This window comes from Tiliqua scincoides, chromosome 1 (assembly GCF_035046505.1).
Source record: "Tiliqua scincoides isolate rTilSci1 chromosome 1, rTilSci1.hap2, whole genome shotgun sequence".
In the NCBI taxonomy this organism is placed as follows: domain Eukaryota; kingdom Metazoa; phylum Chordata; class Lepidosauria; order Squamata; family Scincidae; genus Tiliqua; species Tiliqua scincoides.
This window is the reverse complement of record NC_089821.1, coordinates 241,673,511-241,689,423: the sequence shown is the minus strand read 5'-3', so window position 1 is coordinate 241,689,423 and position 15,913 is coordinate 241,673,511. Positions and strand designations below refer to the sequence as shown.

Sequence of the window (15,913 nt, the reverse complement as noted above, 5' to 3'; positions counted from 1 at the left end):
GCCAACAATGCTGCTGCATCAAGGGAGCATGAGCTGCATCCTGCAGGGACATCTCAAGGTAATGGAACATTCCTTTACCCTAGGGCAAGCCTCCACTGCCCAAAGGGATCTTCTCAGATCTGCACCAGCCATTTTGCTGGCGGAACTGAGGAGAGTAAGGAATAGGACCCCACTGCACACAAATTGGGCTGAGATACAGCTCTTCCCTCTGTTTTGTTCTCACCTAGTATTATACTGTATTGTATATATAATCTTGAAGGCTCACTTACAAATATATTAAAATATATAGAAATTAGAGCTGTATACTGATGCTTTAGAGCAGCCATTTTCAACCACTGTGCCGTAACACACTGGTGTGCTGCAAATGCTTTGCAGGTGTGCCATGGGAGTTTGGGGGAGGATCATTTTTTGTAGGGCCATTGGGGGATATGAGCCACCCACCAACAGCATAGTGTACCTTGTCAATTATCAAAAAACTGATGGTGTGCCTTGACAATTTTAGGACCTTGTCAGTGTGCCATGAGGTGAAAAACATTGAAAATCACTGCTTTAGAGAAAGATTATTATATACTTGTTATTGCTTCCTTCAATTTTTTCTTTTTTCTGGAAATGTCATATAGTAAAAATATCACTTGGAACATACCTGAATGGTGTGTGAATCACTAGCCTGTCCAAGGATTTCTAGAAGAGCAGGGTCAGATATGAAAAAGAATCTGGGGAACAGCAAGCGTTTCTTTTCCAAATACCTTGAATGAGATTTTTTAAAAAGCAAAACACATTGATTTTCCTTTAAAAAATAAAAGCATTTTATGAAACTAAGGGCCCAATCCTGACCTGGGCAAAGTGCCGGTGCTGATCTCCAGTTGGCACTGAGCCTAGCACCAGCTAGATGTCGCCTGGAGCACGGTAAGAGCTCCAGGCTGCACTAAGAACCTTAGGGGTAGGGAGGAGGCATTCCAGGATGGGGGAGGGTGGTGTGGGAGAGGGGTGGTACCAGCGAAGCCCTGCTACACTAGAGCCTGAACTCTGTGTCAGGTCTTCTGGCCTGACACAGAGTCTCTCAAGTCTGAACCAGTATAATAGCTGGCACAGACTTGCGAAGCCGCATTGCAGAGCTTCAGGTTTTCCCTTGGAAAGGGAACAAAAGTCGCCTTCCCTTGAGGAGACCTCTGGTGGCTGATGCGGGGCTGCAGGATGCAGTGGTAGCTGCTTTGGCACCGCTGCACTCAGCGAAAGTGCCGCATTTAGAATTGGGCTGTCTGGCTGTAATCCTATCCACATTTACCTGGGGGTAAGTCCCACTGACACAGAGAGACTTACTTTCAAGTAATAATGCATAGGATTGTGGATTAGGACTGTAATCCTAAATACACTTACTTGGGTGTTTCATGTAAACATGCATAGGAACTTCAAGACCATCAACAAGTGCAGACTCTCAGTCTGGAGCTGAAGTTAACAATCAGATTCTAGAGCCTGTACCTCTACTGGGCCCAAGTCGACTCCTGGGTCCAAGTTGCTTTTCTAGTTCTTCTCCTTACCCCCCACCTTCATAACTAGTTTCTCCCCTTCTTCTTCCTTTATCAATTTTTCCTTCATGTGAATTCCTTATCTTGAGTTTTCAGGTTGCAGACCCTACTTATACTTCGAACTCTGAACTGTTCCAGCTCCCTTCTTGGTCCAGCAGATTGCAGAACCACTGTCTATTTTCCTTTGCTACCAGCTCAGACTCACCTGCCTGCACCCAGATGTGAAGAGAAAGGGCAGGGCGAGCAAAATCCCTGGAGCCTGGGCTTCCAGGGGGCCTGGGCCATGACAAAACAAACTGTACAATATAAAACAAATTTACTACAAAATAAAGAACATTCTGATATATGTTTTCATTTAGTTTCAATCTTGCTGCAAAGTTAAAACTATCAATTAAAAACTTGTTTTAAAATGTAGTAACTACTTTGTAGGAAAATTTATGAGCAGGGGCAAGCAGACATCTTGCTCCGGGCCCAGTGCCAACTCTCAGCAGCTCTGCCTACACCAGTTTTGGGCCTTGCTCTGTCTATCAGCATAATTGTTGTTTCTCTTCTTCATTCAGATATTTTTACTCAACTTTCTCTGTTCCCTCTGCTCTCTCTGCTCCCTCCCCCCAGCAGCAGATAACAGTGTCAGGGCTGAGAACAACAAGATAGTAGCACTTATTTGGTAGCTGGGCCTAGTGCCACATCTCAATATCCTTGAGATATTGTTTGTCCTTCCTCACACAAGATGCTACTTCAGAGTTTGCAGAGCAGGGTATATGGCACAGCATGTAACATTTATAAAGCGATAAAACCTATGTTAAGTGTTCTTGATTCTGGAGTTTTCATTAACATATATCTTGGAACTCATCCCAAGTGTCCCATGTGATTGTTGGTAATTTTTCATTTTTTAACTTTTTTTTTTTAACTTCTCGGCTCATTCTAAGGACCATTCATAACCTAAGACCAGTCTTGACGAAAATCTTAAGGAGCTGCAGGCCTAAATTCCTTTAACTTCTTCTGATTCCTCAGAATGTATGCCAGGACATCAAAAGTAGTAAAATATGGGTATGTGAAGGTCTAGATTTATGAGAAGATCTACTGCTATTGGAAATAAATATTCCTTCTTTTTCTTTCAAATAGTATCTGTACTTGAAGCAATAAGTTAGCCTTGGTAATTGACTGTCTGAAGTGAATTAATGATTTAAAAAATGAAAGACTGCTGTTTTATGGAGAGTGTCAGAAATAGAGCTGTATTTCTTTCTTTGCATATCTTTAAAAGTTATATTATGAATACTAAAAATATTTTTAATACCAAGGGAACATAACCACATTTGCATGCACAGGTCTAAATTCCTAATATAAATCGACAGTTACAAGACAGCTGTTTACACTACTGATTAATCCCCAGAACTTTGTAAAGCTCCAAAACCTCCCCAACTAGCCATCCTTAGAACTCTCCTGCTAACATTAAACCCAAATAACTACTAAGAATTAAGAAGCAGATTCTTTAAAAAAAAATAATATATGATTATAATTGAGACCATGAAAATCATTTGGTTCTAAATGAAACAATTCAGTATTTCCAAAACATTGTTTGTAAATTTCATACCCTGTAAGTGACTTTTGGCACACTTCCAATTGCTCATGTAAATGTGGTAAAAGTTGTCCCATAGTCTCATCTCCGACACAGCAGCTGACTACATTGGGATTTTCATGAGCTCGCTGCATTATTTTTATCCATGATTTATCAATGTTTTGAAAACGCTTTGCTTCCTAGGTAGAATAATTGCAGAAGACAGGTAAAAAAAGATCACAGGCTATTTCAAAGTTTAAATTGCTACTCAGTTGTATTTTATTTAAATTTATTTTAAATTTACCGCAGATACTCGTCTATAAGTCGACCCCACAGATAAGTCGAGGGCAGGTCTTGAGCCAACAATCATGGAATTTTCTATGACCCTCAGATAAGTTGGGGGTTAAACTTAGAGGGGTGTCTGACTTTAGTTTTGTCTGATTTTACCCAGGCCAGATCCTGAAAAATAACCTACCACTAATTGTTACCTAAGAACTGTAGCCTCTAATTTATTAAAAACATAGTAAAATCATAAGATACATTTTTATTCTTTTTAAATTCTGGTCTTCACCACCTTTTTGTAAACACTATTAGAGTAAGTGCACTGTAAACAACATACCAGTAAATCAGTGGTTCCCAACCTGGTATTCATGTACTCCCAGGGACACTCAACAGGACCTTTAGGGGTACTTGAAAAAGAATGGAATAATGGTAGAAAAAGGCAGGTCATGCTCCAGAATACCTTGCAAGGACCAGCAAGGAAGGAAGGGAGGTAGCTAGTTGGCTTTGAAAGCCCCACCAACAGCTAATTTTTGGTCATCAATTCATGTATGAACCAGTGATTGAAAACCAGCACAGTGAAAAAGATGAAACATAATATGGAAAGTGGTCAATCACCCAGAATTTCTCAACACACTTCTGGTGCAAAACAGTGCAAAGGCAGAGTCTTCTGTTCCTCAAACAGATAAAAAGAGAAAACACTGTGATGAATACATAAAGTCTGGGTTTTCATAGAGAGATGAGGGCTTGTATTATTATAAACATTTTGCTAATATGAAGGGTACAATTTATTATTGCCAAGGGATATACAAGTGAAAAAGGTTGGGAACCACTGCAGGAGAACCATGAATCAAATCCACCTTTAAGGTGTCTGGTGTGTTAAGCCAGAAGCTCTACATACAACATACAACCCATAACACATAACTGAGTGTGCAATTCAATTCACAGCAGAGAGATGCAGCTGCATATATTTGCAACCCTTTTTACTCAGAAGCAGACCCACTGCTTTCCATGGGTGTTATTCTTAAGTAATCCTGCATTGAATTGTAGCCTGGGAATTGTTGCTTCAAATGGAAAGGGGATCCCAACCTGGTGTTGAAAAAAAAAGGACCTCTGCCAAATGCAAAGCCTTTGCAAAAGGGAATCAGGTTGCAGCAGCAAAAGGGAACGGAGGGGAATAAAAGGTTAACTTTGGCTGGAACATCCCAGGAAATAACTATAGCAACTAACCAGCTGCCTGCCTAAGCTTAGCAAGAAAGGAAACTGTTCAGAATTGAAAGACTCTGCCCTCTGATTGACCCAGAGATAAAGCGAAGTGAGAATTGGAGCTTGATTACTTGGCAAAAATTTTGCATACTGTATTTAAATAGTTATAGATTTACCTGAGGTAGCTGCTTAGCAATATCTCCACCTACAAAAACAGCTTCCAAATATACCCAGAGGTTTTGTACAATCAACCATTCTTCAATGATGTCACTGGAGGTGCTAAGTTTGAATACCCAACTCTGAATATCTTTTTTAAATGGTGCATTGTATCTAAAATAAGAGGCAAGAAATATGATCATGAAATGGCAGAAACTTTGAAACTGATAGATGCAATAGATCAGTGGTTCTCACACTTTTTAGCACTGGAACCCATTTTTGAGAATGACAATTTGTCCAGGACCTGCTGGAAGTAATGTCATTAATCTGCAAGTGATGTCATGACCAGAAGTGACATCATCAAGTAGGTAGTGCAGTCATTGTGATGCCAGAGCCTGCTGCTTTCCTGAGAATGCAGCAATAAGTTAAGTTATTTATCAGCAATTTTCCAATAGCAAAGTGAACCAGAAAGAAAAAAAATGCCTATTTACAACTTAGTTACAAACAAAATAACCACACAGCTCTCCCCCTTTCCATCACCCCATCTTCCCATATTTTCAATGGTGCCTGAGCTAGGTGCTATGCAATCCCACCTGAGACTGGCTTGTGAACCACATAGTGGGTCCCAGCTCACAGTTTGAGAAACGCTGCTATAGATAATCCAAGTAATTATCAAACCACAGTTTTCAACCATGGTTAGAGGCAGGCATGCAGATTAGATTAACTGTGATTAATATTAACATTGGTGCAGATGTAATGCTAATTATAGTTAATTCCAAAACTGAGAGAAGGGAAATGCCTGCACAAAAATGGATAAGGAAGGAATGCACACACAATCACAAGCACTCCCAATAGTCTAATCATGCATATGAGATAGGATAATGTAATACAGGGGTGCCTCGCATAACGAGTGCCTCGCGAACCGAAAAACTCGCAGAACGAAAGCGTTTTGCGATTTTTGGTGACTCGCACAATGAATTTTTATGACCCGTGCTTCGCAAGACGAATTTTGTTTTGTTTTGGTTTGTTTTAAGGGGGGGATCTTCATGCCACTTTATGCTCACATTCACCCTAAGGAAGGGGGGGATCTTCATGCCAGTTTATGCTCACATTCAGCCTAAGGAAGGGGGAGGATCGTCATGCCAGTTTATGCTCACGTTCACCCTAAGGAAGGATGATGAGTTCTTGGGGTTTCCTCGCGCAGCAGCAGGTCAGTCAGCATCCCTCTCTCCCTCTCACACACACACTTACGCTCTCTTCACCACCCCTCACTCACTCACTCACTCACTCACAGGGCCAGGCTTCTGTGTGCCTGTCAGGGGTTGCACGTTCTTGCTCCCGCCCGTTTTTGTGCCTCCCGCAAGCCTGGAGCATCACAGCCTCTCTCTTCCCCCCCCCAAGCCTGGAGCATCGCAGCCTCTCTCTTCCCCCCCCTGAAAGCCAGGAGCATCCCAGCCTCCCTCTCCCCCCCCCCGCAAGCCTGGAGCATCCCAGCCTCTCTCCCCCCAACCCTGGAGCATCACAGCCTCTTTCCCCCCACCCCAAGCCTGGAGCATCACAACTTCTCTGCAACACAAACACTTTCCCCCCTCTCTCACACACACAGGCTGCCCCCTTCTCTTACACACACAGATGCTCTGCCCTCCCACTCACACAGCAGGGGAGGGGTGCCTTCACTCACCTCATCCAGCACCTGAATGTAAGCCCCCCCCAGCAACCTGCCATCACAGCCTTCCCCCCCCCCGCAAGCCTGATCCCATTCACCCTAATAAGAGGGGATCTTCATGTCAGTTTATGATCCCATTCACCCTAAGAAGGGGGGATCTTCATGCCAGTTTATGATTACGTTCACCCTAATAAGGGGGGATCGTCATGCCAGTTTATGCTCACGTTCACCCTAAGGAAGGGGGGGAAGACAGCGAAGAAAGTGATGTCAGTGATTGTGAGCAAATGAGCTTCATAAATTCTGACTCTAGCGATGATGAGTTCTTGGGGTTTCCAGAAAACTAGAGTATTCAAACCTTTAAGTCTCTCCATTTGTTAATGACAGTGATAATGGTTCTTAATGCCACTGTTGACTGCTGTTCACTTTACATGGAGCAAAAAATATGGTATGTCTTTAAAGAGCACTTAAACACTTTGTTAACCAAATTTGACTTTGTTCTGACTTTTTTTGCCCATATTAATTAAATTTCAATGCATTCCTATGGGAAAACGCGCTTCGCAAAACGAAAAACTCGCATAACGAAAGGACTCACGGAACGAATTAATTTCGTTATGCGAGGCACCACTGTATATTCAACAAGATAGTATCTCTAATTCTAATGAAAGCTTTTGCCTTTAACAAGTAAGGTCAAACCAGTGCCATTACCAAGTTTCTGGGGACCATGGGGCAAAGATCTGCACTTGGCCCCCAATGACAATCACAGGAAGCACCTGATGGCTAATTGGGCACTACCACTGCCACTAGTACTCAGGTTCAGGGATCAATCTGGTCAAATGGGCTCTCTGATAGGCCAGGGCTCTTCCCTTGCTAGTCAATATGCTGGTCATGCTGCTGGTCAGCAGGGTCAGAAAGGATAGTGCCTTCCTGGAAACTGGAAAATTCCAGTGTGCCCAAGTACTTGAGAAACAGGGATGAAATGAGGTAATCTACAAAGAAAATGTATTTATAAAAAGGAACTTCAACACTTCAAAGTATCTTAAAAGCTACCTGTTACTTAGTAAAGAGCCTAGAATCATTAAGCTGTCCTCCATCAGTGTAATAATTTCAGCAGATTCTGTTCCTTTGAGGAGTAGCTCTCCCCTCCCCTTGAAAGCTGAAAAGCTCAGGACCTGATTTGTCCAGCTATCAGCTACCTGAGCCAACTTAGCTTCAATATCCTTTTCTTTTATAGCAGATATACAGATGTCCTGAAAAGAAAACAAATTTAAAATATTTAAATATTAAAAATATTGAATCACTTCTTTCCAAAACGTGCATATCTGGCTGTGAAGTAAAACTACAAAATATGTGCACACTTGAGCAGAGGCAGCAGAACTTTCCTTTCCTTTCACATGGCAAACGTGCCATGTGGAGTTTCAGCTGCTTGTCATGAGCAAGCTCTCCTCTTTTCTCCAAAAGACAACTCTGTGTATACTGAGGCTGATAGAAAGCAGCCTGTCATATTCTCCACTCTGACCAAAGTTCTAAGTCACTTATAATAATACAGAGTCTTCCTCTTTTAATTGTAAATTGGAACCCTGGGATTGCCTGGCATCTCTAGAGAACAGCAGCCTTGACCAAAACCTGACTCACACTTGGTCACTGGTCCAGTTCACTCACCTGAATTGGGAGCAGAAAATCTGAATGTCTGTTAATTTCAAACTATGTATCAGAGTGAGTGCAGGAAGCATGGCCCTGAATCTGCTTTTGCTTCAGGCATCATTAAGTAGCCAAATTCATTGACATTATCAAGAAGACAAAATCAGAGTGGGGGCAATTCTTTCTGAATATTGTTTATTTTGCACAGTGTAACTTCTCGTATGTATCAATTCCTGCATTATGACCCAGCCTCTGGGATAACCCGGCCTCTGTCTTTCACTCTCTTTGAGGCCAGGTCTGGCATCAATAGGAGGGTGGGAGATGGCTGGCTAAGGAGATTGGGAATACCCAGAGTTCTGAAGGCAGATGTGGTCCATAGGGGTGATACCATGAGTTACCATACTCAGTGAAACCAATCCCAGTAACACCACTGACCCTGGAATAGAAAGATCGTGCTTTTTTGAAGTCACTACCTGTTTTCTAAACTGTACCCTGTTTTCCTTAGAGAATATAACATGCAAAATGTAAAAGTCTGCATGCAAAACAATAAAATTATTTACCTCAATATCATCCTTGTGCTTGAGAAGTGGTGCTTCCATGATATTCCGAAGGCAGAAGGAATCAGATTCCACATCAAACGGATGCCCAGTTGTTTCAGAAATGCGATTCCAGTGTCTGAGTTTCATTGCTTTATTTGTCATCATTTCTAACAGCGGGCATGATTCGCTGAAATCATCTATCCTTTTTTTAAGATCTAAAAAGGCCTGCCAGTCTTTAAGCCCTTTGGGTAGTTTGCGGCACCTTTCATTGAAAACATAGGAAAAGTGCAAAGGCATCAATATAAATAGCATGATAATCTCATATCTATTCCTGAAAAGGCTTACTAAAAAAACACTTTTCATTACACTAAAGTGCAGGCTTGGGATCAAATTTTACAAAACTCCAGACTTTACAAAACTGGAACCACAACTGAAAAGTCCCTACCACAACCTACCTGCTTCCCAAAAGCTTGCAATATTGCATAGGGTTGCTACCGCCAATCTTAAAGGATACAAAGTTTCATAATGTGGCAATGCTTGCTAAAGTATGCTGGGACATAGGCCTGGTACGTAATTGCCAATGATAGATGGCATAGAATAGTGATTTTCAATCAGTGAGCCATGGCATATTGATATGCCATGAATGATCCGCAGGTGTGCTGCGGGAGTTTGGAGGAGGTGATTTATTGGTAACACCATCAGGAGATGTGAACCCTCACTCCACTGGCAGTGCAGTGTGCCTTCTCAATTGTAAAAAATAAAAATAAAAATGACATGCCTTGACAATTTTAGTGCCTTGTTAGTGTGCCACAAAATATAAAAGATTGAAATCTGCTAGTATAGAGTAATTTAGTACAGGAGCATGCAAAAATTAGATAGGGGGCTACAGGAAAGTCTTGGGGTATTTGTAGCAAAGGGTTTCTGACTTCCAACAGTTGAAAATCAGTAAAGAAAATTTTTTAACTGCAGTTTAAAAAAAAAATCTGCCATGGCTGGCTTGTGGTAACTGTTTTTCTCTCAAAGGTGTTCCTCACTTGTAAATATGAGAATTGTTTGCTTTTGACCAGACTTTTGTGCAGTTCTGTTGGTCAGTATTAGAGTTTTGTGTGTAGTAACTTAGATATAGATATGCACTTGTGCATACGGGTTATAGAATCATACACTGGCATCATAAACTGTTAGAGCTGGAAAGTAACTTAGAAATCATTTAGTCTAAGCCCCTGCTCAGTGCAAGCACCCATATTATCTACATGTGTAGATTAATTACATTGACTACATGTGTAGCCACTGCTTGTCAACCTCCATTGCAGTGAACCCATAACTGCACAAGGCAGGCTGTTCCAGTACTGGATAGCTCTTACAGTTAGGAAATTCTTTCTCATGTCTTGTCTACATTCCTGTAGTTCCAATCTATAGTTCTAGTCCTGCCCTCAGAAGTCAAGGAGGGTAAATCAATTCCTCTTTCTGTGTAACAGCCCCTCAGATACTTGAAGATAGTTACAGTGGCAGTCCTGGGGAAGGGTCGGGGGGGGGCAAAAGCCCCAGAGGGACCCGTGGGGGTGGTACTGCTGTGCCTGCCACAGTCGCCTCTGCCCGCCCGTCTGCCCTCTGGAGCTCTTTCAAAGGGCAGGGAGGCCCTGCACGGAATTCACAGGCACTACAAAAGCTGTCTGAGGCCTCCGGAGGGTTGTTAAACAGTACTTTCAGTTCTGTTAAACAATACAGGAAGTACTATTTAACGGCCCTCTGGAGGCCTCAGGCAGCTTTCAGAGCGCTCATGGATGTTGTGCAAGGCTCCATAAAGCAGGGGGGGGCATGTTGCAGTTCTGTGCCCTGGGGTGGCAGCGGGGCCAGATCTACAACTGGATAGTTATCATATCTTCCCTTGTCTTCTCTGATCCAAGCACACCAAGCTCTTTGAACTCTCCCTCATAGGACATGGTTTCCAGATCCATCAACATCTTACGTGGCCCTCCTCTAAACCCAATGTGGCTTATTAACTTTCTTCTTAAAACGCGGTACCCAAAACTCAATCCAGTATTCCAATTGAGGCCTGTCTAGTGCTGAAAAATATATTACTCCTTGTGAGCTGAACTCTATTCCTCTGTTAATGCAGCCCAGAACTGTATTACCTTTTCGTGCAGCTGCATCACACTGCTGGCCCATGTTTAGTTCGAGGTCCATGAACAGCCCAGTTGTATCCCTTGCTGGAGCAAAGGATTTAGGACTGCTAGTGTAGCCCCTGCTATATCTAGCACAGCAGCAGGAGACCAGGCTAAATTAGAAAGGCAAGTTTTTAAAAGTTTTTTACCTCTCTGGCCACCGCCTGGTCCCCTCTGGGCCTTCTCAGATCTATGCCAGCTCTTTTCCTTGTGTAGATCTGTTCTGTTGTAGAAGCTGTGTCAGGCCCAGGATGGGGGCTCTGGATCTGGCAGGCAGCACTACCACCAAGTTCCACTGTTGGAATTTGCCCCATCCTGGTCCAATCTGCCTCCACTGCCAGCAACACCGCACCAACGGGCACTCTGCATATAACTGCTGCCAGTGCATGACCATCCAGCCTTTGCAGCAACAGCAGCACTCCATCAGGGAGGCAACCACGAAGAAAGACCATGCTAGTTGGGAAAAAGTAGAACCTATACCTCTAAAGTCTACCTGCTGCTCACCTTCTTGACTGGTGTTTTATTAAGAGAATTGGGTACATTATGCAGCAAATAAGCTTACCTGTTCTGAAACTCCAGAAGTTCAGCGTTGATATTTTCAATATCTACATCTCCCCAGAGAATTTCATAATACCCACTGATGTTGTTCATCACAGTATCATATAATCCATATAATTTTTGAAGTAAACTTAGCTCCTTTCTACAAGACAAAAGTTCCAATGCTCATTAGATCTTTAAGCAATCTTTTTGTTTTACCAGATTGACCGATCACAGTTATAGACTGCCTGCCTTCCACCATGGAAATCAAGGTGGCTTGTATAAGGTTTGCAGATGGTTGGTTACCCATTCAGGCATTGATCAGACTTGGACCTGCTTGGCTTCAGCAAGGTTGCTGTATCATGTGCCCTCAGGACACTTCCTAAGACATAACAGGATTATAAAAGCACAATTGGTTTATTTTAGAATGTTATTCCACAGGGCACAAAGAACTGCATTTTCTCTAGGTATTATCTGGAAGCTCTGAAAACACAAAGTCACTCAATATATAATTTAAGTAGCATGAAGAATTAATCTCAATTGCTCTAAATTCAGTACAATAAATAACATTTTTGTACATATTGTATTTAAATTAATAGGTTACATGTTAAAATATATTTTAAAAGATATATTTAATATAATATATAATAATATATATTATAATATTATATATATATTATATAATATTATATATAATATTATATATTATAATATATATAATATATATAATATATAATATATTTAATATATTTTAAATATATTTAAAATATACCTTTACATAGATTTGCCTAGCTTGTGTTTTCAGTTCAAAGGTGGCTTTATTATGTCCTTTCTGAACTAATCTAATACATTAGAAGAAAATTTCACGGCTGCGTAAAATCCAGATTAATATGCTACATATTTTTAAAAACATACTCAATTAAGATGAAAAGTAAGATATTAGAATATCCACAGAAGACCCATTTCCACAGCCCTTAAAATTGTCTCACAACACAATCCTAGGCGAGTCTATTCAGAAATAAGACCCACTGAAGTCAATGGGACTTACTCCCAGGTAAATGTGTACAGGATTTCAGCCTCAGGGCCCAAAACTATTGGATCACTGTGCTTCCAGAACTCATATTCTGTCACTGCAGTGCACTTTATGACTGTTGCAAAAGGTGATATGCCATAGAATGTGGTTGGGCCACTGCTGCAAGCGGTGAGCCACCAGGGGGAGGAATGGGGCACGGAGGCTGCAGGATGGGGTGAATCCAGTGGCAATGGCACACACCAGATCCTATCCCCTATTTTGCAAGCTTTCCCACCCCCTTTCTCTCCTCAGATCTGTACCAGGTACAGAGCTGGTTCAGGTCTGAGGAGACCCATAATGGAGCAGGAGGCTTATGGAAGGGGAAAGGGAAATAAATCTCTTCCTACTCTGAAGCCTCCCAATCCACACACACCCCGGCACTGGATACAGCACACTTGTATTTGGTACAGCTGCATTAGTGGGGATGGGAAGAATAGGATTGGGCTCTTAAGTTTCCCACAGAGTGGTTCCTCATGCCCTCCCACGACTCTCTTCATTCATGTTTTGAAGGCATTTAGTTCTGAACATACATAGTTACATAAGTAGGTACAATTTTGTACAAATGTCTTTTTGTTCAGTTCCCTTCATCATTAAAGCTTTTCTACAATACTTAATGTATTATGGTAGACAGAGCAATTTTCCACAGTTACCTGATTTTATGTAAAACTTCATAGTCTGTGACAGGCAATCCAAATAGCTGCTCGCCTGATGAGTAAGTAACAAATTTCCTCCAGAGCTCATCAAAATTGACCTAATAAACGATATAGTGGAAATTGATAAAGAGCTTAGATTATGTAGTATAAAATTGATTAAGTTTCACTACAAGTGTGTCTAATTTATGTAATTGGACACAATTTGTATCCAACAGGTGACTAACACAAGGCTTTTGGTTGTCATTTCCACATGACACGCTGAGAAGTCTGAGAGAAAGATCAGGTGTAACATCATCATTAAGTATGCCATACTTTGTATGCCAAGGCTTTTGACCTGGTCAGCAGAAACGGCCTCTTCAAGATTCTCCCCAAGATCGGATGTCCATCCAGGCTCCTCAGCATCATCAGATCTTTCCACAAGAACATGAAGGGCACTGTTGTCTTCGATGGCTCCACATCAGACCCTTTTGACATCCGAAGCGGAGTGAAGCAGGGCTGTGTTCTTGCGCCAACCTTGTTTGGGATTTTCTTCGCTGTCCTGCTGAAGCATGCCTTTGGAACTGCAACAGAAGGCATCTATCTCCGGACCAGATCAGACGGAAAGCTCTTCAACCTCTCCAGACTGAGAACAAAATCCAAAGTCCAGCTGAAATGTCTGTGTGACTTCCTCTTTGCCGACAATGCAGCTGTCACTACCCACTCTGCCAAAGATCTCCAGCAGCTCATGGATCGTTTTAGCAAGGCCTGCCAAGATTTTGGACTGACAATTAGCCTGAAGAAAACACAGGTCATGGTTCAGGATGTGGACTCACCTCCCTGCATTACAATCTCTGCGCATGAACTGGAGGTTGTCCATGACTTTGTGTACCTTGGCTCAACGATCTCTGACACTCTTTCTCTCGATACCGAGCTAAACAAGTGCATCGGTAAAGCAGCTACCACATTTTCCACTCACAAAGAGAGTCTGGTCCAACAAGAAGCTGACGGAACATACCAAGATCCAGGTCTACAGAGCTTGCGTCCTGAGTACACTTCTGTACTGCAGCGAGTCATGGACTCTTCTTTCACAACAGGAGAGGAAACTGAGCGCTTTCCACATGCGCTGCCTCCGACGCATCCTCGGCATCACCTGGCAGGACAAAGTTCCAAACAACACAGTCCTGGAACGTGCTGGAATCCCTAGCATGTATTCACTGCTGAGACGCCTGCGTTGGCTCGGTCATGTCGTGAGAATGGATGATGGCCGGATCCCAAAGGATCTCCTCTATGGAGAACTTGTGCAAGGAAAGCGCCCTACAGGTAGACCACAGCTGCGATACAAGAACATCTGCAAGAGGGATCTGAAGGCCTTAGGGATGGACCTCAACAAGTGGGAAACCCTGTCCTCTGACCGGCCCGCTTGGAGGCAGGCTGTGCAGCATGGCCTTTCCCAGTTTGAAGAGACACTTTGCCAACAGTCTGAGGCAAAGAGGCAAAGAAGGAAGGCCCATAGCCAGGGAGACAGACCAGGGACAGACTGCACTTGCTCCCGGTGTGGAAGGGATTGTCACTCCCAGATTGGCCTTTTCAGCCACACTAGACGCTGTGCCAGAACCACCTTTCAGAGCGCAATACCATCGTCTTTCGAGATTGAAGGTTGCCAATATACTTTCATGATATCATTTTTTAGTATGAATGTACGATGTATGTACGTATATGTACAGATCGCTGAGAATGCCAATTTACTAGATATGGAGCCAGTTCACACACAGGGCTTCTTACCTGGAAGATTTGTAATCTATTGCTAGCTTCTTGCGGTGGTGTATTTGGAACCATTGGTCCTTCCTGAAACAGGTACAAAGTTATCAAGAATGAACAGTGACTCTTTAACCTGAACCCTATGTTTTATGATCTTTCAGTGCACTTAGACAGCACAAATGCTAGGGCAGAGGAATGGACTATGCACATAGGGGTACATTTTTCCTTTATAATGTTTCTTCTTAATATAGAATAACAGTACAAATGATATTTGACTGGAGTTGTTCGTTCCTTTTAAAACCATAAATTACTGCATAACATATTCAGTCCCACTCACTTTTTCTGTACCTTTGTATTTTGTTCAAGACAAAGTAAGATAAGACAGTTCACAATACACTGTGGGCTCTGCATACTGATCAAAGAAATTACCGTGTCATATGCTATTTCATAGCTCGACACATCTTCACGGAAAACCTCAACAGCCTCTAGCAGCTGACTCTTAAACTTGGGCTGTACTTGAATCAGCTCATCTTGCACACTAGCCTGAAATATAAGCAAATATTCACTGGTAGTAATAAAGGACAATAATATCACACACAGTCAATTTTATCTAGTCAAATGTTGTAAACCCCCCTACCCCCAATATCCAGAGACTCATTGGGCAGCTGTACATTCCACAAGGGAAGGGTTCTAGCAAGAGGTCTGAGCCCCTGTTAAGAGCTGGCTCCCCCTGATTTACCCACCCCACATTGTCCAGGGTGGTCCTATTCCATTTGCAGTCCCTGCTAGGCCTTGGAATTACAGATTGAGACTCATTATTCGTGTCCTTTCCAAGAACTCAAGTGGATGGTAAAAAAAAGTCATTAAGAAGACAATCCATCAATCAGTCGTCCTTCAAGAGCTTAGCACTCAGCCCCTCCCTTCACAAAAAGTGATCACCTTTCTTTCACTGCTCAGAGGGAAGGGAGGGGTCTGCTGGAGAGAGAAGGATTGATGGATTGTCAGCCAGCTGCCCTCTCTCTCTCTCTCATTAAGGAGGCTATTGTTAAAGGACTGTTCAGTTTTTTAAACTGATTTTAAGGGGATGTATTTTTTCCCTTCTCCAGGGATCACCACGTTCCTTCTCATTTGTAGGGGCCATTCATGTTGAGTCAAATCCGTGTATAAAAAATCCATGTATAAAT

The 15,913-nt window shown here is 42.4% G+C and overlaps 1 protein-coding gene across 1 annotated transcript in view; it reads right to left on the bottom strand.

Annotated features, from left to right (window-relative positions):
- DNAH8 (dynein axonemal heavy chain 8) overlaps positions 1–15,913 on the bottom strand; it is a 188,528-nt gene that overhangs the window by 125,505 nt on the left and 47,110 nt on the right. Inside the window, exons 27-35 of the mRNA XM_066623193.1 lie at positions 15,159–15,272; positions 14,754–14,816; positions 12,990–13,090; positions 11,293–11,430; positions 8,590–8,830; positions 7,439–7,638; positions 4,746–4,899; positions 3,121–3,284; positions 644–746 (exon numbers count right to left, since the gene is read on the bottom strand). Coding sequence (XP_066479290.1) covers positions 644–746; positions 3,121–3,284; positions 4,746–4,899; positions 7,439–7,638; positions 8,590–8,830; positions 11,293–11,430; positions 12,990–13,090; positions 14,754–14,816; positions 15,159–15,272 — 1,278 coding nt within the window. The remainder of the gene's footprint in view (positions 1–643; positions 747–3,120; positions 3,285–4,745; positions 4,900–7,438; positions 7,639–8,589; positions 8,831–11,292; positions 11,431–12,989; positions 13,091–14,753; positions 14,817–15,158; positions 15,273–15,913) is intronic.